Here is a 24953-nt window from a genome sequence, read left to right on the forward strand (position 1 = left end):
CTCCCCGTGTCTGCGTAGGTTTCTTCCGGGTGCTCCGGTTTCCTCCCACAATCCAAAAATGTGCAGGTTAGGTGAATTGGCCATGCTAAATTGCCTGTAGTGTTAGGTGAAGGGGTAGATGTAGGGGAATGGGTCTGGGTGGGTTGCGCTTCGGCGGGTCGGTGTGGATTTGTTGGGCCGAAGGGCCTGTTTCCACACTGTAAGTAATCTAATCTACTCTAATCTAAAAGAAAAACTGGGTCTCATCTGTCTAGAGGAGAAGCAAGTGTTGGGCAGGCATGGTGCGGGGAGTAGATATCTTTGGTCGCTCATCTTTCCATTGGGTTTGAGAGGATAGATAATAGCTATAATGAAGATGTGCCTGCTGACCAAGCAGGACTGGAACTAAGGGCTTTAAATGTAAAATAATCACAAAGAGATCCACTGGGAAATTCAGGAGAAACATCGAGTAGACTAGTGTGATTGTAGAACTCCCTTAGCTACTCATAGCGGGAGCCAGATAGCAGAAATTAATTTCAGGGGAGCTAAATAGCTGCTGCTGTAGGTGGTCACTAATAAGTATGTTTGCCCGTCCAGGGTTCTGTAGGTCATTGTGTCCTGGAGCCACATCTCCCACCACAAACTTGGCAGGTGTGGTCCTTGGCCTTGAGATTGCTACCATTCCTTTCTCTGATTCCTCTCTCTGGTTCTTTTCCATATTTCCTCTTGCCGACGGGTATTCTTAAAGAATTGGTGTCCTTTCAAATGAAAGCTTTCCCGAGTCAGTTTCTTCCGAACAAAAGAAGCGAAGTAAACACGAGGGAGAAGGGAATGGAAGCACATTTTGATTGAGCTACAGTAGATGAAGATGGTTGGGAAGAGTCTTATGAGGTGCATAGGCACCAACACAGACTAGACTGGCTGAATGGCCTGCTTGTTTATGAAACTTAGATTGTCAAGAAAGACACCTGTCTTTGAGTTTGATATTACTTTTCCTTGGAAACCTTCTAATTTCACTTCCCCATAATGGGTGGCACGGTGTCTCAGTGGTTAGTACTGCTGCCTCACAGCGCCAGGGACCCAGGTTCGATTCCACCCTGTGTGGAGGTCTGTGTGGAGTTTGCACATTCTTCCAGTGTCTGTGTGGGACTCCTTCGGGTGCTCTGGTCTCCTCCCACAATCCAAAGGTGTGCAGGTTTGGTGGATTGGCCATGCTAAATTGTCTCTCATGTCCAGGGATGTGCAGGTTAGGTGTATTAGCAATGATAAATGCAGGGTTACAACGACAGGGTAAGGGGACTGGATCTGGATGGGATGCTCTTCAGAGGGTCCATGTGGACTCAGTTGGCTGAATGGCCTCTTTCCACACAGTAGGGACTCTATGTATTAAAAGCTTAATTGAAAATCCTCAATATTGGAATCTAGGTTGTCTATTTGTGAGTTGTCCATTTGCTGAGCCTTAGGTTGGAACCAGAAAAATGTGTCAACAAAGGTCCCATCACTTGCAGAAAGTGAGGACTGCAGATGCTGGAGATCAGAGACGAGAGTATTGAGCTGGTAAAGCACAGCAGGTCAGGCAGCATCTGAGGAGCAGGAGAATCGACGGTTTGGGCATAAGCCCTTCATCAGGAATGAGGCCCGTTGTTCCTGATGAAGGGCATATGCCCGAAATGTTGATTCTCCTGCTCCTCGGATGCTGTCTGACCTGCTGTTCTTTACCAGCTCCACACTCTCGTCTCCGTGCAACCTCTCCACAAAAGCAACTCGCCCAGTCCAAATGTTCTGTCTTTATAGCCTCTGCAATTCCTTTTTGCTGTTCAGGTGCACCTCAAAATCAAATTTGAGATCCACATTTGAATCTGTCTCCATTCTCTCTTAGGAAGTGCATTCCGATTCCTAAGCACTTGCTGTGCTTTTTTTATTTTCCTTGTGTTGATGTTGCATGGTCCTTGTAGCAGTCGTCTTAAATCGCTGTCCTCTGGTTCTCAACCCTTGCACCAAATGGAAGTGTTCTGTTTCTCCACTGTTGTGTAAACATCCAATTCATTCGTATTTGATGTTCTCTCTCTGCCCTCCACTGACACTTATTGCACCTGTAGGCATCGGTGGTAAGTTCAATTTGAAGGCAGTTAACTCATTTCATGCTCTCAGGCCAACTTAAATGCTTGGCAATGTATGTACTGCTTTTGAAATATTGAAAGCATGCCATTTTATCAACAATAGGAAAAAGTCTGACAAAGTTTGTGCAAGAAACTTTTAAAGGTACCGGATGTGCATTGCGTAATGCTTTTATATTGCCTTTCAGTTAAGTAACTACTAGACCAATGTGGTGGGCTTTATTGTGGACACACACAAGCTTCCATAAACTGCATTGAGACAGAAACACGAGGAATGACATTAACAACACCCCCCCCCCGACCCAAAGGTCTGCTTTGCCATTCATTTGATCAGTTCACGACTGGTCTGAACCTCCGCATTGGAGGAGCAAATTACTGCAGATGCTGCTCTCTACTGAAAACAAGAAGTGCTGGAAATCACAGCAGGTCAGGCTGCATCCATGGAAGCCATGATGTGGAGATGCTGGTGTTGGACTGGGGGGTGGACAAAATCAGAAGTCCCACAACACCAGGTTATAGTCCAACAGATTTATTTAAAATCACAAGCTTTCAGAGTGCTGCTCCTTCGTCAGGTGAAACCGCACGTTTATCTCTTTATTCTTGTTGACCCAGTACTGCTGAGCTTGTGGTTCGTGTAGTAATCAAGGGTTTGCCACTTTTGGTTCTGCTCTATACTTTAGCCCTTAGTTGTTAATATTCCCTCAGCAGAACCTCTTTGTTCTTTCTACTTGTATCATTGTAACCTATGTGGACCACAAGAGTGACACGGTGGATTAGTGGTCAGCATTGCTGCGTCACAGCGCCAGGGACCCAGGTTCATTTCCACCCGCTGGTGACTGTCTGTGTGGAGTTTGTACATTCTCCCAGTGTGTGTGGATTTCCTCCGGTTCCCTCCCACCATCCAAAGATGCACAGTTTAAGCGAATTGGCCAGCTAAATTGCCCATAATGTTCAGGGATGTGTAGGTTAGGTGCATTCGTCAGGGGTAAATGTAGAGTAGTAGGTTCAGGGAATGGATCTGGGTGGGTTACTCTACAGAGGGCTGGTGTGGAGTTGTTGGGCTGAAGGGCCTATTTCCATACTGTACAGATTCAATGATTCAGACAGAAACTGCAACTTTCCCCTCCCATTCCAAATTCCTCTGCAACCCAAATATCCTGAACCCGGGCACCAGGTAGATAGCACGTCCTTCGGGACTGTTGATCCTGGCCACAGAGAAAAGTACCTATTCCCCTGACTATACTATCTGTGATTAAAAGTACATTTTTCTTTTGTGCCCTGTCTTGAATGTCTCCCTGTACCGCCACGCTATGATCAGTTTGCTCATCCTCCTTCCAACAGCCACTCTCATCCACACAGCAAGTAAGAATCTCAAACCTGTTTGACAAGCTCAAGAGTTGAGGCTCCTTCAGGAGTACCTCTTAGATCCCTGTGTCTGCCTCGCTGATAGTCACACCCTCCTGTCCCTGACTACTGACCAAATTAGAGATAGTTAATGTAAGGGGTGACGACCACCTCCTGAAACACAGCGTCCGTGTAACTCTCCCCCTCCCTGATATGTCGCAATGTTCAAAGCTCCGACTCCAGCTCTCAATTTTGAGCTGGAGTTCCTCAAGGAATTCCAACACTTGCTACAGATGTGGTCGCTATAAACCACAATGGAGCCCATTCACTCCTATATCATGCAGTTACAACACATGGCCTGCTCAGGCGTCTCTATCCTCATTTCTTAGTTCTTCATTTGATTTTTAAAAATTTTGTGCTGGTCTTTTGGTTTGTTTCCTGTTATTATTTCCCCTATTTACTTTCAATCTGAAAGTAACCTTTAACAGGCAATTAATAGCTACCACAAACCAATGAACTTGGTTTACCTGTGATGTCACACTTCTGTGTTAGGCCCCTGATCCTGGGCTTCAAGTTATTCTGTTTTTAAAAAAAAACTTTACAAACTATGAGCCAAAAAAAAAGCAAGCAAAATTCATCTCTTCCCCTCTGCACTGAATTCCCATGTTACTTCCAAATTCCCTGAACGATATACTTGCTGGGACTGTGTCTAACGCTGGATGTGATATCTTCTTCCTGACTGTGCAAAGCTTACTGCTCATGGATTGGTTTTGGATGTCCCCCACCAGAGGAGTTGGGTTCTCTATATTTACCCAATTAAATCCTTAAACTGCCCCCCCCGCAATCTCCTGGATAAAATTCCAATGTTTGGTCAGCTACAGTTCAGCTCTTGTTCACAAGGTTTTAGTTTCAAATCCTCCAGCCAGTAAGTACAAACCTCATGGCTTTTACTAAGATGTGTTATGAGGAACAAAAACCGAAAGAACTGCGAATGCTGTAAATCAGAAAGTAAAACAAAAACTGTTGGAAAAGCTCGGCAGTTCTGGCAGCATCTGTGGAGGGAAATCAGCGTTAACGTTTCGAGTCCAATGAACCTTCCTCAGAGTAGTTCTGAGATCCAATCCAAAATGTTAATTCTAATTTCTCTCCACAGATGTTGCCAGATCTGCTGAGCTTTTCCAGCAATTTCTATTTTTGCTACCTTAGCGAGCTGGTCATTATTTGTCCCTTAATTAACATGGCACAAGCAGATAATATCTTGTTTTCTATCACATTGCTGTTTGTGGGAGCTTGCTGTGTGAAATTGGCTGCCATAGTTTCTACATTGGAAAAGTGGCAACATGCCAAAGATACTTAATTGGCAGGAAAGTACTTTGAGAGTCTGGTGGCTATGTAAGACACAATTTAATTGCAAGTTTTTCTTCACTTCTTTCCCTCTATTTGTTGCCCTACAACAGCCCATAAATGTCAGTGAAAACCAAGCACAAGTGAGCCCCTTTCAGTTACTGCAGATGTGGGTGCTTTAAAATTTAAATTACTGCAGACCTCAAGAATGAAGACTCTTGCTCAGTCCCTTCCTTTCAGAAGTAACTTCATTTCAGCAAGTACTCCTGTGGCTGTTCAGTAGTTTTGAACATTTGTACGTATCACTGCAGCTTTGTTTAGTGACACTCCTGTTGCCTCAGCGGAAATATTTCAAAATATTTCTAGCACCTTATCTTCTATAAAACTGGGAATGCATGAAAATACAGTAGCTGCTCTAACTGAGTGAAAAATTCTGCGCAGTGTCTCCCGTCAATCATCTAGCAGTTTTAACATATCAGAAAAGCCTGGAATAGGCATACAAAGGGGTGTTCTGTCGGTTTTAACACACATTTTATTGAGAGAAATTATATTTACATTAATAGCTCCATTTAAAATGATTGAAAGCTCTTAAAAGCATGAGGTGACACTTCGAATAGCTGGGCGCTGATAATTGCCAGTAATGAGGTGCTAAAGTGATCCACTTAGACAAACAGTTAGAGATTAGCATGTGTTTTAAGGTGAGAATGGGACATTAATAAACTGCTTTAATGACCACAGTGTGAGTGAAACACAAACTGTACGCTTGGAAGAAAAATGGCCCTCGTTTATAAATGGAAGGTGATGGATTTTTGCTGATAGAATGCAGGAAGAGGAGGGCTGAGATTAGATCACAGGAAGCTTATAGGTTGTTTGCTGTATGCTAACCTTGTGCGTCAGTCATAAAACAAAAACTGTGCAAGCGCAAAATGGTGAAAAATCTGAAATGAAGATGTAAAAGGAATGCTGGAAGTACTCTCCTTAACAATTCCGTGTTCGTGATTCTCTTGCAGGCAGTCTCCTGAGCACCTCCAGCAGTTCACTGCAGCCCTCCCAGGAGGGTGGAATATTCAGCAAGCCTGACCTGCGAGGGGACACCTACTCAGTGGGTCGCAATTCCTCGCAGAGTCCGGCCTCCTACGACACAGCAAAAGGGGACGTTTTTGCAGCTGAGGGGACTCTGTCGAGCTTCAACTCTTTGATCCGCTTCAGCTCTGCCCCTCCGGCCCTGAAGAAGCCGCCCGAAAGCTCCCCCACGGACTTCAGGACTTCCGGTGGGATGGGTGGCCCTTCGAGCGGGGGAACCGGTTACAAGAGGCCGCAGCCGGTAGTTGGGATGGAAGAGGAAGAGACGGTGAAGGAGAAGAGGCACAAGGCTAGCAAGAAGAGCAAACATGGAAGGGGGAGGCCCAAAGGGAGCAAGAACGAGAGCAGCCCAAGTCTCGCCATCCCTATCTCCCTCATCACGTCATCAGCAACTGACTTGAGTGGATGCATCACTAGCCCCGCACTCCCAAAGTTAACATCGTCAACAAGTTACAGTGGAGCCATCCCGAGTCTGTCTATAGAACCTTCACTTCTGGGTTCAGGTACCAAAATGCTAATCTTTTATTACTTTCTGTGGTGAAGCCCATTCAGTTTTATTTTCTTTCAGATGAATGTTACTACAGCTCCCCCAGTTGGTTCAATGGGTAAATAAAGCATGACAGTATGATCTTGCCTGGTCTATACTGATTAAAACACAATCTAGCAGCTTTATGACAAAATATCCCCATGGGTTAGAGAGGAGAGAAATCCAGCTAAAAGCCCCCTTGTCATTGCTTTGATTCACTTCAATACAATGATCAATTGGAGGATGATGCTCCCTGAGTCAAAGCCTAGACATTATTCGGGCTCTTATATAAAGGGTGAGTGTTTGAGTGAGCTTACCAGTGAATAGTCATGGCCCACATATTGTGAATCATTACCTTCAGAATTAGTTTAAAAGCTAGTCATGAAATGCTAACATCTGATCAAGTGGGCTCGGTGAGGCAGGGTACTGCCAAGTGTTGCATTTTGGGGATTATGTCCAGCTCAGATTGATGGCAGTGAAAGTCATACAGTCATAGAGATGTACAGCATGGAAACAGACCCTTCGGTCCAACACGTCCATGCTGACCAGATATCCCAACCTAATCTACTCCCACCTGCCAGCACCCAGGCCATATCCCTCCAAACCCTTCCTATTCATATATCCATCCAAATGCCTTTTAAATGTTGCAATTGCACCAGCCTCCACCACATCCTCTGGCAGCTCATTCCATACACGTACTACCCTCTGTGTGAAAAAGTTGCCCCTTAGGTCTCTTTTATATCTTTCCCCTCTCGCCCTAAACCTGTGCCCTAAAGTTCTGGACTCCCCCACCCCAGGGAAAAGACTTTGTCTATTTATCCTATCCATGCCCCTCATAATTTTGTAAACCTCTATAAGGTCACCCCTCAACTTCTGAAGCTCCAGGGAAAACAGCCCCAGCCTATTCAGCTTCTCCCTACAGCTCAAATCTTCCAACCCTGGCAACTTCCTTGTAAATCTTCTCTGAACTCTTTCAAGTTTCACAACATCTTTCCAATAGGAAGGAGACCAGAATTGCAACAGTGGCCTAACCAATGTCCTGTACAGCCGCAACATGACTTCCCAACTCTTGTACTCAACACTCTGACCAATAAAGGAAAGCATACCAAACGCCGCCTTCACTATCCTATCTACCTGCAACTCTACTTTCTAGGAGCAATGAGCCTGCACTCCACGGTCTCTTTGTTTAGCAACACTCCCTAGAACCTTACCATTAAGTGTATAAGTCCTGCTAAGATTTGCTTTCCCAAAATGCAGCACCTCACATTTATTTAAATTAAACTCCTCCATTTGCCATTTCCCAGCCCATTGGCCCATCTGATCAAGATCCCGTTGTAAGCTGAGGTAACCTTCTTTGCTGTCCACTACGTCTCTAATTTTGGTGTCATCTGCCAACTTATTAACCATACCTCTTATGCTTGCATCCAAATCATTTATATAAATAACGAAAAGTAGAAGACCCAGCACCAATCCTTATGGTATTCCATTGGTCACAGGCCTCCAGTCTGAAAAACAACGCTCCGCCACCACCCTCTGTCTTCTACCTTTTGAGCCAGTTCTGTATCCAAATGGCTAGTTCTCCCTGTATTCCTTGAGATCTAACCTTGCTAACCAGTCTCCCATGGGGAGCCTTGTTGAATGCCTTACTGAAGTCCATATAGATCACATCTACCGCTCTGCCCTCATCAATCCTCTTTCCTTCAGAAGTCCTTCCTGTCTTCAGTGGTTCTACATTAACTGATGAGGGCATTCACAGTCCTGTGTTACAATCTTAGTGCTAGCAGATCCAAAGCACAGCAGAAAGAAATAGTTGCATTTTCATCACTATAGGATGTTCTGAAGTGTGTTAGAGCCAATTAAGTTGTGTTGAAGTGTAGCCACTGTTGTAATATAGGAAACCTGGCAGTTGGTGTGGACAGAATAGCTCACTCAGACACCAATGTGGTCATAATCAGATTTTTTTTGTGTGTGAAGTTGACTGAGTGATACGTATAGGCTGTAAGATCGCAGGGAGGTTGGGGGTTGGGGGTACTGGGACCAGAAACTCTGACATTTATCCATGTTGCATAGAATTTACAGCACAGATATCAACCAATAGGGGCTGGAAAAACATAGCAAGTCAGGCAGCATCCAAGGAGCAGGAGAGTCGATGTTTCGGAGATCAGCCCTTCATCGGGAATGTGGAGGGGAAAGGGGGCTGAGAAATAAATAGGTGGGTGGGGCGGGGAGGAAGGTACCTGGGAAGACAATAGGTCGATGCAAGTGGAGGTGTAATAGTGATAGGTGGGTGGGGAGGGTGCACCACCCTCTTGACCTGTCCTACCTGTCCATCTCCTTCCCACCTATCAGCTTCACTCTTACAACTGAACCATTCATTGTGTGAAAGGGATCTTTCATCACATTTGCTTCTTTTGCAAATTTGTTTATTTCTCTGCCTTCCTATTTTCAATCCCTTTACAAGTGGCAATTTTTTTTTCTCTATCTGCTCTAGCCAGATGCCTCATGGTTTTCAAACTGTCTATCAAATTTCCTCTTTGCCTTCTCCTCTCCAAGGAAAACAGTCAACTTCTTAAATTCATCTTAGAATGACCAAGAATCTGTAGAATGTGGATACAGGCCATTTGGCCCAACAAGTCCACACTGACCCTCCGAACGGTATCCCACCCAGCCCTACCCCCCATCCTATTGCTGCATAGTTCCCACGATGAATGTACCTAACCTACATATCCATGAACACTATGGGCAATTTAGCATAGCCAATTCACCTAACCTGCACACCTTTGGATTGTGGGAGGAAACCAGAGCACCCAGAGGAAACTGGGAAGAATTCCTGAGGCTGGAATTAAACCCGGGTCCCTGGGACTGTGAGGCAGCAGTGCTAACCACTGAGCCACCATTCTGCCACTGAAATTTCCCATCCTTGGAATCATTCTTGTAAAACTCTGTGGAAATGGTGGCCAAATGACCTGTTTCCACCATGTAGAGATTCTATGATTCCTTCCTGTTTTACTCTCTGCTCCTATTAATAAAGCCCCAGATACTCTATGCATTATTAACTCATTTCTTGACTTGTCCTAACCTTGACCCACCTTTTAATGTTTTATGTACAAATGCACCCACATCTCTCTGTCCTTGCATATATTTTCAAGGAAGAAACTTTGTTATCTCCAGGTTCTTTCTGTCAAAATGTACCACCTTACACTTCTCCACCTTGAACTTTATAATCTAGTCCCCTGTCTGCCCTTGCCACCAACTTGTCAACGTCCTTTTGAAGTTTTACACTTCCACCATCTCCCTCACCATTTATAATGCTTCCAAGTATTATATCATCTATAAACTCTGAAATCGTCACGAAGCTCAAGGTTATAGGGAAAGGCTGGATAGGCTGGGACCTTTTTTCACTGGAGCATAGGAGACCGAGGGCTGACCTTCTGGAGGTTTATAAAATAATGAGGGGCATAGATAAGGTGAAGAGTAAAGATCATTTCCCAAGCGTGGAGGAATTCAAAACTAGGGGACATATTTTTAAAGTGAGAAGACAAAGATCTTCAGGAATCTGCGAGGCAACTTTTCACACAGAGGGTGGTGCGTGTGTGGAATGAATTGCCCAAGGAAGTTGTGAATGTAGGTACAGTTACAACTTTTAAAAGACATTTGGACAGCTTCATAAATAGGCAAGTTTTAGAGGACTGTAGGCCAACTGCAAGCAACTGGGACAAGTTTATTTGGGAAACTTGATCTGCATGGACGAGTTGGACTGAAGGATCTGTTTCCATGCTGTGTGCCTCCTATGTGACTGATATGTTAGGAAAAGGTTCCAAAACTGCCTCAAGCCCCAAACTATTGTCCATGAGGAGTTCTGTATTTCCTGTTGCTCAGTAAGTTATAAATATGCATTGCTTTGTCTCTTTTTTTTAATCCATGTGCGATAAAATTTCTCCAGTGTGTTGCGTGGCACAAAAACACCTTTTTGGAAATCCACTTGCAACACATCAGCAGAATTGCCCTCATCAAACCCCTCTGTTCACTCTTCAGAAAACTCTAACAAGTTGGTTGATTGTTGTTTTTCCATTAAGAACTTCACACTAGCTCTCTTTAGCTAACCCACGTGTGTCCCTGTGGTTATTAACTCTGTCCTGAATTATTGTTTCTAGATGTTTTTCCATGACTAACGTTAAGCTGACTGATCTGCAATTGTTCTTGCACCCTTTTGTGAACAAGGATGTAGTGTTTGCAACTCCTCCAGTCCTCTGACAGCACTCCGGATTCTAAGGGAGACTGAAAGATTATGATCAGTGTTTCCACAGCTTGCACTCTGATTTGCTGTTCGACATGAACTCTTTGATATGAACCAGACCTGAGACTCTGAAATGGAGCCCAAATGCCTGAATTCTAATGTGGCTCATTTGCCAGCACCATCAAACCCCATCCCCCTCCCCCATTGTAACCCATGGGATGTTGTGGCAAAATGCAATCCAGTCAACAAAGGGTTACCTTCCGAGCACTCGGACAGCTGCAGCCCTGTTTCAGTTTATATAACTAGTTAGGTACTGAGTGCTAGTGTCTAAGAACAGGGTTGTGTTAATTCATTCAACTGACCAGCTGAGTTACAGGCAAGTAAATCTATAGCTTCTCATTGTGTTATGTGGGCAGAATGTGAAGCTAGAAAGATAATACAATATACCAAGGAATGCACAGCATTATAAAATGTATTTGGCATGGCACAGAATTCGGGGAGAAATACATTGTATGTTGAACCTATAGAATGCTGTTAACATAATAACATGCCATAATGTTATTCAGATAGATATAGCGAGAACTTTTATTTATATAATGTATTTAATGGGATAAAATGTCTGAAGGAACCTCTCCAGAATGTTATCAAATGAAAGTTGCCACCAAGCCTTATTAGGAGATGTGATGAAGAGATGGGCATTTTGAAAGTGAAAGAAGTGGAAAAGTTTAGGGAATTCCAGATGTTGGGGCTTGAGCAGCTCAAGGAGCGCGAAGGTTATAACGTGTGAAAGTGGAAAATCTCAGAAACAAATGAAAGCAGTAAGTTAATAACCTGCGTTTGCAAAGATCTGTTAAAATAGGTTGTGCCATAATGGGAAGCACTCTTTTCCCCCCCTATGAAGTGGAGGTTGTGATTTCAGAACTTGAGCACAAAAATCAGGACAGTTAAGGCAAGACAATTGACAGCCGTACTGAGGGTGTGCTTCACGGTCGGAGGTGCCATCTTTCAAGTAACCTGTTAACCCAAGGTCCTGTCTCCCCTTCAGGTTGACCCTCTGGCATTATTTTGAAGCGGGTCAAAGGATTTCTTCATTGGCTAAGGGATTAAATATTGGACAGGACAATGCCCACCAAACAGATTGTCATAGAATTCCTTTATAATAAAATAGAATAGTAATCTATCATCACTTATATTTATGAAAATGTGGTGAGATGTGTCTACGTTGCCACGATTTAGTGCCATTTTATTAGAGAACTGTAAGAAGAAAAAAGGAGACAAAGGGCAAAGGTCATCTTGTGTTCCCTGCGTGACTCCTGGGTTTCTGGAGTGGCTATGAGCTGCTGTCACTGAAGCCATCCCTGAGGTCAGCAAAGAAAGGATTTCTGATCCGGATCAGACCCACCAAACTGCCAATACTGACAGCAAAGCCACTCCATCGCCTCCGTAGCAAGGAGGGACAGAGCAGACCAAAACGTTGCCCGTGCTGAAGCTGTCGTCGCTTCAGTCGCAGCCCATAACTGCCATATTGCTGCCATAGCCACAAGGAAATGGACCGGAACCAGCGTGCTGCCGCCACTCCAGCCCCCGCTGAAACCACCGCCCCGCAACCAGGAGGAATGGACCAGACCCACCCATCGATAAAGTATGGCCATGAGCAGCAGATATCTGGATCCACCACACTGCCCTCGCAACCACCGTCCTCCACCGCAGCCACAGAAAATAAGAAAAAAGTGAACTTTGTTACAGAAGAGAAATGAAGAAACAAAACTTAAAAAAAAGAACAAAAGTTGCCCAAAGTGGGAGCAGCAGAGTACAGGCACAGAGCTCAAACACTTCCCCTCCTGCTGCCTCCTTGCCATTGAGTGAGAAAGAGGCCGTTTGGCCCATTGTCCTATTTGAAGTGTAGTCACTATGGAAACCAAGGAAAGGCAGCAGTCAGTTTGTATACAGTAATCTTCCACAAACTGAGAAAAAAGTAATGACCACATGATCTATCTTTCTGGTGTAGTTTGAGGAAAAAATATTGGGATGAATGGTCTCCCTTTTCTTTAAAATCGGGCCAAAGGATCTTTTACACTGGGACAAGGCAGTTGAGGTTTTGATTTAACGTTTTATCCAATGTAACCCCATGGCATTGTTTCACTTCTGGAGTGGGACGTGAACCCATGTCATGGAGTCATAGAGATGTACAGCACGGAAACAGACCCTTCGGTCCAACTCGTCCATGTCAACCAGATATCCTAACCTAATCTAGTCCCATTTGCCAGCACTTGGCCCATATCTGTCTAATTCCTTCCTATTCATATACCCATTCAGATGCCTTTTAAATGCTATAATTGTACCAGCCTCCATCACATCCTCTGGCAGATCATTCCATACACGCACAACCCTCTGTGTGAAAAAGTTGCCCCTTAGGTCCCTTTTTATGTTGTTCCCCTCTCGCCCTAAACCTATGCCCTCTAGTTCTGGACACCCCCACCCCAGGGAATAGACCATGTTTATTTATTCTATCCATGCCCCTCAGGATCTTATAAACCTCTATAAGGTCACCCCTCAGCCTTTGACGCTCCAGGGAAAACAGCCCCAGCCTATTCAGCCTCTTCCTATAGTTGCCTGGCAACTCCAACCTGGCAACATCTTTGTAAATCTTTTCTGAACCCCCTTCCAGATTAGAAATGACAGCTTCCAACTGAGCCATCACTGACAACATGTATAGCACCTGAAACATTTTTAAAAAACCAGGAGGAGGCCATCAGCCCTTTGAACCTGCACCACCATTCATTAAGATCATGGCTGGTCCTGCATTCTCCCCATTCCCTTCGACCCCTGTAGCCCTAAAGAATGATAACTCCTCTTTGTGAATGTTCAATGTCTTGGCCTCATCGGCTGCTTGTGGCAGAGAGTTCCACAGGCTCACCACTTTCTGGGTGAAGAAATTTTCTGTCATTTCATCTTAAACAGCCGACCCTATATTCTTGGACTGTGACCCCTGATTCTAAGCTCCGTAGTCATCTGGTCCTGTTCGAATTTTATAGGTTTCTATGAGAGCCTTCCCTCATTCTTTTAAACTCCAGTGAATGTCATCTAAGAAGGATACCGGATGTGAAAAATATGCTAAACACAGTGACCAAGAGTTCAGTCAAGCAGGTGCTTTTAAAGTGAACTAAGTTAGAGGGGTGTGGGGAGGCATACCTGGAATTTGGACCTAATCTCTTTGACTGTCTGCAGCCTTTCAAAATCCAACCTTACCCGTCACCCAGTGTCTGTCTTTTGATGTATCTCCTTTGTTCCTCTTTCCAACCTTAGTGCTGTTGGGCACCGTGAATCTATCTACAGTTACTTTTCATTTCACTCACTGTTTCATCAGCACTTGGAGACAGCCAGAAATCAGAGTGCATTTTTTTATTTTACAGACTAGTATGATGACTGAGTTTCAAGGCTCTGAGTGACGATTGATTGCTTTGTATTTCTGGCAGACGTGAGGGGCAGTTCATTGAACGCAGTTTGATCGAGAGGAGGCGGAAGCCTCTTTTGTAACTTGACCTTTAATTGTGGTGGCGTGGTGTTTAAGAAGCTTGTTTGGAACCACCAGGCAAAACTTGTATATTGCACAACCCCCTACCCCTACGCAACTCCAGCCCCCCCTTCCCCTGCTGAGTGTAAAAAAACCTGTGTCATCCCAGAGCGAGTTGGGGAAGAATATGTAGTTACAGAGAGGGCTTAAAATGGCCTTCCCTGTTACCATAGCCACAAGTCAATCCAGTGGAAGATCAGTGCAGTTTTAACAATGATAAACTGAAAGGCCAGTTTCAAAATAAAACAGTCACTTCATAATCCGCAACTTGAAAAGAGAGACAAAAGTTACCAAAGCTTAATATCATCAGGACAATATTTGTTATTTCTGTTAAAGTTGGAAAAAAAACAAGACCGTAAAAGGCCTTTCAGTCTTCATTCAGTTAAATCATGGCTGGTCTGCACCTTGATTCTGTTTTATCCGACTTGCTTCAGTATTCTTTAATATCCTTACTTTACAAATCTTTGTCCACCTCTGTTTTAAAGTTCTCAATTAACATCTGGCCTCTGAAGTTGTTTTGGGAGGGAAAGAATCTCGGATTTTCTCCACCTGGTGTTTGAAGAAGTGCTTCATGACGTCAGCCCTGAGTAATCTAACTTGAAGGTTCTTCCTCCTTGTCCAGGACTTCACCATTGGAGGAAATAATTTACCTCCATTGACTGCTTTAATCATCTTAAACAGCTCAATTATATTATCCTTAAGGGGGTCAGATAGCTCAGTTGGCTGGACAGCTGGTCTCACAGCATGGGTTCAATTTCCACATCAGCTAAGGTTACCACTCTTTCTTAACCCCTATCCTCACCTGAGGCATCGTGACCCTCCATTAAAGCTGAGAGGAAGCAGCCTGTAGGACTATGGCAACTTTATTATCTTTGAAGTTCTAAACTTTTTTTTAGATTAGAATTCCTACAGAGTGGAAACAGGCCCTTCAGCCCAACAATTCAGGGTGGAAGAGTAATCCACCCTGACCCATTTCCCTCTGACTAATGCACCTAACACTATGGGCAATTTAGAACGGCCAATTCACCTAACCTGCACACCTTTGGACTGTGGGAGGAAACCGGAGCACCCGGAGGAAACCCACGCAGACACGGGGAGAATGTACAAACTCCACACAGACAGTCGCCCGAGGCTGGAATCGAACCTGGGTCCCTGCGCTGTGAGGTGGCAGTGCTAACCACTGAGCCACCGACCAGTCTGTACAAACTGATCCAGCATCTTTTTGCCTTCCCTATTACCTGTAGAGCTTGGACGCTAGCTTTTTGTGATTTATGTTCAAGGAATCCAAATCACTTTGTTATCACTTTCAGCAACCTTTCTGCAACATCTTTGAGCACCGTATTTAAAGAGGTCAGTGAAGTACAGTCTGACAAGAGTTAGGGCAATGGGTAAGCAAGGATGGTGGCTAGTCCTTGGGTTGATGACAATTAGGAACATGTGTCAAAACTTCCGGTCTCTTTCTGTTCTGTATTTCATGTTTATATGGGTTTTCCAGAGCTCGAGTCTGGCAGTCGTGAAACAGGAAAGGGGACAGTTATTTTTACTTTCTTCTCTATAATCCTGATCCTGGAGGATAGGTGTGCTGTTTCGGGTCTTTGTTCCTCCCACAGATGGTTGGTTAAAGCTCCCATCTGTGCGAATCTTTGATCTACTTTGACTATTCAGAACTTGCACCTGCCACAGGAGGTTCAGGTTGATTGGGCCCATGGTATTTCTTGGGAGCAGTGTGACCATCTTCCTATTGACTGACGGAGGTTGGGGGGGGGGGGTGACGTTCTGAAATAAACTGCAGCAGATGAACTGGAAATGAGTCAGAGATGATTAAAGAGGATGATAGGGTGGATAGAGAGAAGCTATTTCCTCTGATGGGGGAAGTCCTGAACAAAGAGGCTTAACCTTGAAGTTAAGGCTATGGCTGTCAGGGTCAACATCAGGAAGCACTCCTTGTCTGACATCAAGAATGGAACATGTCTGGAACTCTGTAAATGCTCACCACTATACCCAAACCCCCTCCCCTAACCCCACCCACACCAACATGCTAAGGTTAGGTCATCAAATCTTTAAATCATGGAATAATGTTGGACAGAAAAGGGGACTGGCCTCCCTGCGAAAAGTTGAAAACTAAAATGAATACATTTTCATTAAGTGAGAGTCATGAAGCTTAAGGACCCAAGGCAGGTAAAAGGATTTAAAGATAACTGAAGAGCCATGAGTTAATTGGATGTAGGTACTGGCTGTAAGGATTTCACAGCCCATTTCTGTTTCTGTATTCTTCCTATTGATCAGTCTCACCAATGGACATGACCGAAATGATTTAAAATGTAATATTTCCACCCCCAAATGAATAAATTCTACCTTCTTGCTCTAATCTGAGAGCAATTGTTAATCCTGTCTTTCTTTCTCTCTTGGAACCAGAGAAGGTGCAACAAAGCTTTATTATGTGGCTCATGTCCCTCCCCAGGACTGGAGAACAAAAATTCAGTCCAATCCTCCACTGTAGTGCAAAGAGAGCATTGCACTGTTAGAAAGGGTTCTGGGTAATTAATCCAAGATGGAGGACTGGAAAAAATTGTGACTGTTTTAAGAGCGCTTTTTTTTAGGTGTTTTTAGTGTTGGAGGTGATTTCCTCAAATTTTTGGAGTAGTAATTACTGTATTATACGCTGTTGCATTGTTTTGGAACTTTGGAAAAAAGAGATCAAAATAGTAGCACTACTTAAAAAAAGAAAGGAGGAAGAGAAAGCAGATACTACGTGGGAGGGGAAAAATTGAACACACAACCTGCTCAGCTGTATGATCAGCAATGAACCTGCACAGCTGACTGCCTCTGCTGTTTAGTCTCAAGTATGTCTGGACATAGGAGTTTGTTCTAAGCAATGAGTATAGGAGTTGGGAGGTCATGTGGCTGTACAGGACATTGGTGAGGCCACTTTTGGAATACTACATTCAGTCCTGGTCTCCCTGCTATAGGAAGGATGTTGTGATACTTGGTAGGGTTCAGAAAAGATTTACACAGATGTTGCCGGGGTTGGAGGATTTGCGTTGTAGGGAGAGGCTCAATCAACTGGCATTGTTTTCCCTGGAGGCCGAGGGGTGACCTTCTAGAAGTTCGTAAAATCATGAGAGGCATAGATTGGGTGAGTCAAGGTCTTTTCCCCAGAGTAGGGGAGTCCAAAACTAGATGGCGTAGACTTAAGGTGAGAGGAGAAAGATTTAAAAGGGACCTGAGGGGCAACTTTTTCATGCAGAGGGTGGTGCCTGTATGGAATCATGTGCCAGAGGAAGTGGTGTAGGCTGGTACAATTACAACATTTAAAAGGCATCTGGATGGATATATGAATAGGAAGAGTTTAAAGGGATATGGGCCAAAAGCTGGCAAATGAGACTAGATTAGGATGTCTGGCTGGCAAGGATAAGTTGGACTGAAGAGTCTATTTCCATGCTGTACATCTGTATGACTGTGAGATTCTAAGTGGCATGTTTTTGGATGAGACTTTAAGCAATGGCTCTGAGATGGACTTTAAAAACTCTCATGGTCTTATTTTGAAAATGTCTGGGCCATGTTTACCTGCGAACAGAATCTTAGACAGATGAACTGGTTATTCTCAAAGTGCTGTTTGTGGGAGTTGTCTGTGCGCAAATTGACTGCCCTTTCACTCCTGCACTACAACAGTCACTATACTTCAGAAGCGGTTTATTGACTGCAAAGTGCTTTGGAACGTCCGTGGTAGTGAAAACTGCTATATAAATGCAATTCTGGCTTCCATTTTCTACTGTGTGAAGCGGTTAAAGGAAGTAGCATAATTTCCTGAAGAGCTGTGGGCCTCAGTCTTGTGTATAGGTAAGGCTGAGAGATTCTTGATCAAGTCAGGGAATCAAGGGTTACGGGGAGATTGCAGGAAACTGGACATAAGGAAGTACGGATCAGCCGTGATTCTATTGAAGCTAAATACATTGCGAAGGCTAAATGGATAAAGAGATATATTGATGAAGTTAGATGTGGAGGAGTTGAGGCAGCTCAGATGAAAAAATAGCAAACAGGATCAACTGGGCTGAATGACCAGTTCTGTAATTTGTACACAAATGCCTTTACTGTTGCCTTAAAACAAAAGGCCTTCATCAGCTGCAGCAAGTGTGTTGATGTGGAAGTGCTGGTGTTGGACTGGGGCGGACAAAGCTAAAAATCGCACAACACTGATGAAGGGCTTATGCCTGAAACGTAGTCTCTCCTGCTCCTCTGATACTGCCTGACTAGCCATGCTTTTCGAGCACCACACTTTTTGACTCTGATCTCCAGCATCTGCAGTCCTCACTTTCTCCTACCAGGTTATAATCCAATAGGTTTGTACTTCCAAACAAAGCTTGTGCTTCCAAATAAACAAGATTTTCTTTAACAAGTGTGTTGGCATAGAATTTCCCTTCAGTTTTGACGCATCTGATCTGCATCCACATTTTCCGATCTGCAAAAAGCCAGTCTGTGTTTGAGAGTTTGATCAGTTGGATGGTGAGCACACGTGAGCAAGACTTGATTCTTGTCATTCCGATTCCTGCCTGGGATTTTCCTTGTCTATTGAAATGACTGCATTTTGGCTTATTTCTCGTCCTTCTGTCTTTCCCGACTGAGGGATTTGTTTTGGCTTTCATTTTTGGCTCCTTGGATGTTGAATATCCTCAGTCACCCAGCTAGAAGCAACCAGTGTTGAAACGCAAACCTGGAAGGCAAGTCACCATTAAATAGTCAGCTATGAGGGCGTTGCACTCTATCACCATCCTGTCCTTGGCAAATATCCCCCAAGGATATGTAGAAACTCAGCAGGCCTGGCAGCATTATGGAGTCCTACAGATGTACAGCACGGAAACAGACCCTTCAGTCCAACTCGTCCACACCGACCAGATATTCTAACCTAATCTAGTCCCGTTTGACAGCACTTGGCCCATATCCCACTAACCCTTTCCTATTCATATACCCATTCAGACTCTTTTTAAATGTAGTTACACCAACCTCCACCACTTCCTCTGGCCTCAGTAAGTGTGCCTCAGTAAATGTGAAAGGGAAGGAGAAAATAAATATGTTCCACAATACCTGTTATTTTATAGATTCTGTGAGCTCATTCCATACACTCACCACCCTCTGAGAAAAAGTTGCCCTTTAGGTCCCTTTTTATATCTTTCCCCTCTCACCTTTAACCTATGTCATCTAGTTTTGGACTCCCCTACACTGGGAAAAGGACCTTGTCTATTAGCAGAGAGAAAATAGAGTTGAAGTTTCAAGTCTAGTGACCCTTCGTCAGAATGTTAACTCTGTTTTCTCTCCACAGATGCTGCCAGACCTGCTGAGTTCCTCCAGCAATATATGCTTTTGTTTCTGATTTCGAGCATCCACAGTTCTTTTGTTCTACTGGAAAGTGATTAGGACCAGGAATCTTAGCTGATTTCTTATCTTCCTTTGTCTCATCCAGGAGACTCCGACTTCCAACACTTGAGTTTAACTGGATGTTAGTGCTTTTATTGCATGGGGACTGCACCAGAATTCTGTGTTACCATGCTGTGCGATGAGTGTGAGATGCTGAGTAAGAATGATCTCATGGTTCCTAATGGGTGCAGAATCGTAGGAAATAACTTCACCTTTTATTCCTCTTTTCCCCCACATGCGTAGCTCACTCCCCCTGAAATCTGTATCTGTGCTGTACACCTCGATTAAATTTGTTAGCGTGTTTCACATTCTGAACTAAAACTAAAAGTTCTCTTGGATGATCCCTGGAAAGGACTGATTGTCTTATGAGCAAAGGCTAAACAGGTTTGGACTCTACTCAGTGGAGTTTAGAAGAATGAGAAGTGATCTCATTGAAACATGTCGAATTCTTAACCGGCTTAACAGGATAAATACTGAGAGGATGTTTCCCTCGTGGAACCAGAAGGCATAGTCTCAGAATAAAGGGGCACCAATTTAAGACTGACATGAGGAGGAATTTCTTCTGAGGGTTAAGCGTCCTCGGATCTTTTTGCCACAGAGAGGTATAGAGGCAGAGTCCTTGTGAATATTGAAGGCTGAGATAGATTCTTGATCTGTCGGGGTATCAAGGGTTACGGGGAATGGGTAGGAAAGGGGATGTGAGGAATGTTGGATCAGCCATGATCCTGTTGAATGGCGGAGCAGGCTGAAGGGCCTATTCCTGCTCGTATTTCCTGTTGTCTTATAAAAGAAAGTGCGGACACTGGAAATCTGAAATCGAAACAGAAAGTGCTGAAGAGACGCAGCAAGTCTGGCAGCCTGTATGTACAGAGGAACAGAGTTAATGTTTTGAGTTAACGAGTCCGTGATGGCACTTTCATTCTGAGTCAGTTCAGGTTCCGAAGAGGAGTCATATTGGACTCGAAACATCAACCGTGTCTGACTCCACAGATGTCAGACCTGCTGAGTCTGCACAGCATTATGCTTTTAGTTAATATTTTAACTACTCTTTGAGCAAAGAAACTTCTCCCAAAATTCCTTGTTGGAATTATTGATGACCAACTTATATTTATTTACGTTACCATAGTAAATGTGCCTCAGTAAATGTGGATGGGATGGAGAAAATGAGTGTGTTCCACAATACCTGTTATTTTATAGATTACAGTTTAGTATTCTTTCAATTAAAGCTGAATAGAAAATTATGTCACATAAAACTGTGCTACTGTGAGGCAGGTGGGGGGTGGGAAGTGTGGGGGGTTAATTGATCTCTTTATCCCTGTGAATACAACGTTTAAAGCCCTTGCTGGCTTCGTTTGCATATTTGGAAAACGTCTAATGAATTCAAATTGACAGGAGCTGTCATTCATAAAATGACACCCTGTGTTTAATTGTTTACAGTCCTGACACGGGGCAAAACAAGGTCTCAATCAGTCATTTCTTTCAGCAGCAAAGTAAGTTCCTGTGCTAGATTCTGAAGTTCTACATTAAACATGACGGCAGAGTTTTTAAATCACATTCCTTTCAAATTAGGAGCAGTGTTTCCAATGCAACCGAGGTTCATCCCTGAAAGGTCTCCTCTCTCTCTGCTGGAGTAACCACAATAAACTGATTTGATAATTCTGAATCCTGCTCTTTCTTGGCTCAGCACCATGGCACAAAACGGCCCCATGTCTGACTTTAAATTATAGAGCAGTCCATCACAAATACAGCTCCATTGTGCCTGATGAGTAGGCCCCAATCAGTCATTGCCTGCTTGTTCTTCTTCCCTCCATTCTCTTCTCCCTTCGCTCTCCTTTCTCTCCCCCCCCCCCCCCCTTTTTTTTCTACCTGTTCCCTTCCATGAATAAGATGAAATAATGATATGAATATTGATATGAATCCAGTGAAAAATGTGGGCAAAACTTGTTGACCCGGAGAGTGGTGAGGATGTGGATCTTGTTGCCACAAGAAGGGCAGTTGAGGTCGATATCATCAGTCATTGAGGTGGACGTTAGTAATTGCAGAAGGGAGAAAAGATTGAAAGGATTAGCCGGAGTAAGGAGGAAAGTGATTTTGTGAAATACAAACACTGGCAGAGGCATTCTGTGTAACCAAAGTATACCCGAGGGCTGCTTTATGGGCCCGACATTTGTTTTGGTGTTAATGTGTTGTGAGCAATTTGCAAGAAATTTGGAGCTTGCGGTTGAGCAGAGAGCTTTAACGTGGCCATGTCCCCATCGGAGAGAGTGACAGAATGGGCTGTTTGATACCGAAGCTGCTTAAGTGCTTTCTCCATTAGCGAGGGAGCTGTAAATACTTGTGTATGTGCACTGGGAGAACTTTACAGCAGAGGGGAGTGTGTTACTGAGCGGGAGTTTGATGTGCTTTCTCTATGTTTGTGACAGAGCGATAAACAATGTGATTTCTCTCTGTGTTGGATAATTACCTTGTGTATGGTGCCGGGAGGGGGTCATTGTGCTTGGCTCTCAGCCAGCCCCTTTAGATTTCAACAAAAGGAGCCAATCTCTGTAGCTGGGGATGGGGGTGGGTGGGAGGGGGTTGGCCGTAGAAAGGGTCCGTCACTCCAAAGTTAGCGATAGGACACTTGGGTCAAAACAAGTGCTGGGTGGTTGCTGTGGGCAACCAAGTTGACAAGCTTGTGTAAATATGCTAATCGCGTGGTGGAGGGCACTTGGAGAATGGTAAGTGTGCGGTGTCATTTAAACAGGGTCGGCAGGGTTGGAGGGGTGGTTAGTGGTGGTGGTGGGGTGGGGGGGGGAGGGGAGGGTGGTGCTGAGGGTAGAATCAGGAAGAGGAACAGCAGGTCCACGTTGCAGCCTGATCTGGTTCACAAACACTCATTATTCACAAACCTTTCATGAGACACACAGCGGTTTGTAATTGCTTCGTCTCATGGACACAACACAGAACCAAGGGACGGTTCCCTCGCCCTGCCCGTCCCAAGGTTTACCAATCTTTCCAGTGTCGAGAGGAATCCCATCTTCAGAAACAGTCAGGCGATGTGTATATAATAAGTATATGGAACAGTTGGCTACTCCTAATAAAAACATGAGAGCTGGAAAGAAAAAAAACAATTGGCTTGTGAAAAATCATCCAGTTGGCTAGTGTTCTGTTTCACTGGGGTGTGACTCACTGGAATTGAAGCTCAGTTGTTCTCAGAGCCATCACAAAAGTTAAACAATTTATACATGTATGCAAAATTCTCCAATTTACCTGCCTTTTCAGCCCAAGTTGCTGGAAAGATTGGATTAGATTTCTGGACAGAACGAGAATTAGTATCTATAATAAATAAATAGGCTTTACCCAAAAAAAAATTATGAACTGTCAACATATTACTCTCCTGATCAAAACTGTAAAGCCCTTATAAACTCCCCATACACAGACACGCGCGCACACACACACTTTGGTAAAATGCCCTGGATGTCGTATGTGGTGGGAAAGATTGAAAAGTCCGTTCAATGGTCTGTCTTCTGGGTTGACTGAGGTGATCACTTTGCCTTAGCATATCTCAGTGTGATCAGCACGTTGGCACAACAAATTCCCGAAGTGCAACAAGCCTTGGACTGCTCCTCGATCTTCCTTCTCCAGGGACTTTCAATTGCCTGTGTGAGGTATAGGGTGGCTGATTTACACTTGTCACTAACTTGTGGTTCAGCTCCACAGGAGCCGGGGGGGAAATAAATGGCCTTTTTTCAGCCTTGAGGTGGTCTTTGCTGGAGCAAGAAGGGACAGCTCCTCTCCTCATGGAGATCCTGAAGCTTCTCCTTCAAACCTTCACATCCACAAGCTGCTAAGCTGCCTGGGAGACAATCATGTTGTTGGCAAGCCAGAGGCCTTTATTATCAACAGCTGGCTACCATTCCACAGACCAATCAGCTACTCGTCCGCTGAAACTCAATTTCATGTACATGTCTCGCTCTAGCTCGTCTGTAACTGGACTTCCCCCACCATTTGAACAATTAGATAGTCCTTAATATGCTTTAACTTAAACATGTTAAACAGCAGCAATTTGTATAGTGCCTTTAGTATAGGTTCATTTTAACAAGAATAGTAGAGTTCTGAATGCGGGGGGTGATCTGGCTGGGATTTCTGTCATCCTTTCATTGTTCGGGTTGATTTAGCTAATGTGGCTGGCGGGTGGGTGTTTCGCTTTGCCCCACAGCTGAATGCATGCCCCTCTTAAAGCTAAGTGCTCGGTCGCAGAGAATGATCCACTAGAAGAGGACACTTGACCAGTTTAAAGTCTGTGAAGTAACTACAGTTGCCTGCTAGGCTAAGCCTCCAAGACAGTTTGTAGGATGACATAAGGAAGTCAAGCTGCTAGAATTCAGCCATATCCAAGTCAGGCACTGTGTACAGAGGAACCTCGATTATCCGGCATTCAACTATCCAAATGTCAGATTATCTGACAAGATCACGAGGTCCTGATGCTTGACTAAACTATGTTATCCAGAATTCGATTAACCAACTGAAATACTCCCTGCCCATGTCCTTCGGATAATCAAGGTTCCTCTGCATTACAATCTGCTGCTGTTCTTAAAAGAAAGTTAGAGCTGAGTTCTTGGCTCTGGACAGGGAAAGATGAAAACCAATGTATGTGATAAGCTCTAGAATTCAATAAAACCCTTTTAAACATCTGAAATATGGATATTGGTTGATGAAACATTAGGACCCTAAGGAAGGACGGCTAGTTAAATGGTTCCATTTTCAGAAACAAGGAATAGCAACAAAAGAGAGGAGGAGGCAGGAAGTGGAACAAAAAGATACACCATGGCAAAAGCTAATCTTTATTTATTCACCCAGCAAACATACCTCCTCAGATCTGCTCTAATAATTGCATGGAATGCCAAGCAAAAAATAGACTGCTCAGCTGTTCTAGAGTTTGTACTTTCCTCTCCCCTTTCTCACAAGTGCACACATCATCTCTGCATCAAAAGGCATTTCTCCAGTATTCTGTGTTCAACTTGCTGTTGACCGCTTTATTTTCGTCCGAGGAGCAGGAAAATCGACATTTTGGGCAAAAGCCCTTCATCAGGAATCCATTTCATTCCTGATGAAGGGCTTTTGCCTGAAACATCGATTTTCCTCCCCCTCGGATGCTGCCTGACCTGCTGTGCTTTTCCAGCATCACTCTAATCTTGACTGTGATCTCCAGCATCTGCAGTACACACTTCTGCCCACTTTATTTTCATGACCCTTAAGTATGAACCCATTACAATTCACCTAACCTGTTGTCATAACAAAATCCAACAATATCCAAATCCAATTTCCAACACTCCTTTCTCCCCCCCTCCCCCC

At 44.1% G+C, this 24953-nt stretch overlaps 1 protein-coding gene across 5 annotated transcripts in view; it reads left to right on the top strand.

The window, feature by feature from the left end:
- LOC140465698 (protein AF-10-like) overlaps positions 1-24953 on the top strand; it is a 186457-nt gene that overhangs the window by 107959 nt on the left and 53545 nt on the right. For all 5 annotated transcript variants that reach the window (XM_072561337.1, XM_072561338.1, XM_072561340.1 and 2 more), the window contains one exon: positions 5795-6370. In XM_072561337.1, coding sequence (XP_072417438.1) covers positions 5795-6370 — 576 coding nt within the window. The remainder of the gene's footprint in view (positions 1-5794; positions 6371-24953) is intronic.

The sequence above is a fragment of the Chiloscyllium punctatum genome, chromosome 42 (assembly GCF_047496795.1).
Source record: "Chiloscyllium punctatum isolate Juve2018m chromosome 42, sChiPun1.3, whole genome shotgun sequence".
NCBI classification, from domain to species: Eukaryota; Metazoa; Chordata; class Chondrichthyes; order Orectolobiformes; family Hemiscylliidae; genus Chiloscyllium; species Chiloscyllium punctatum.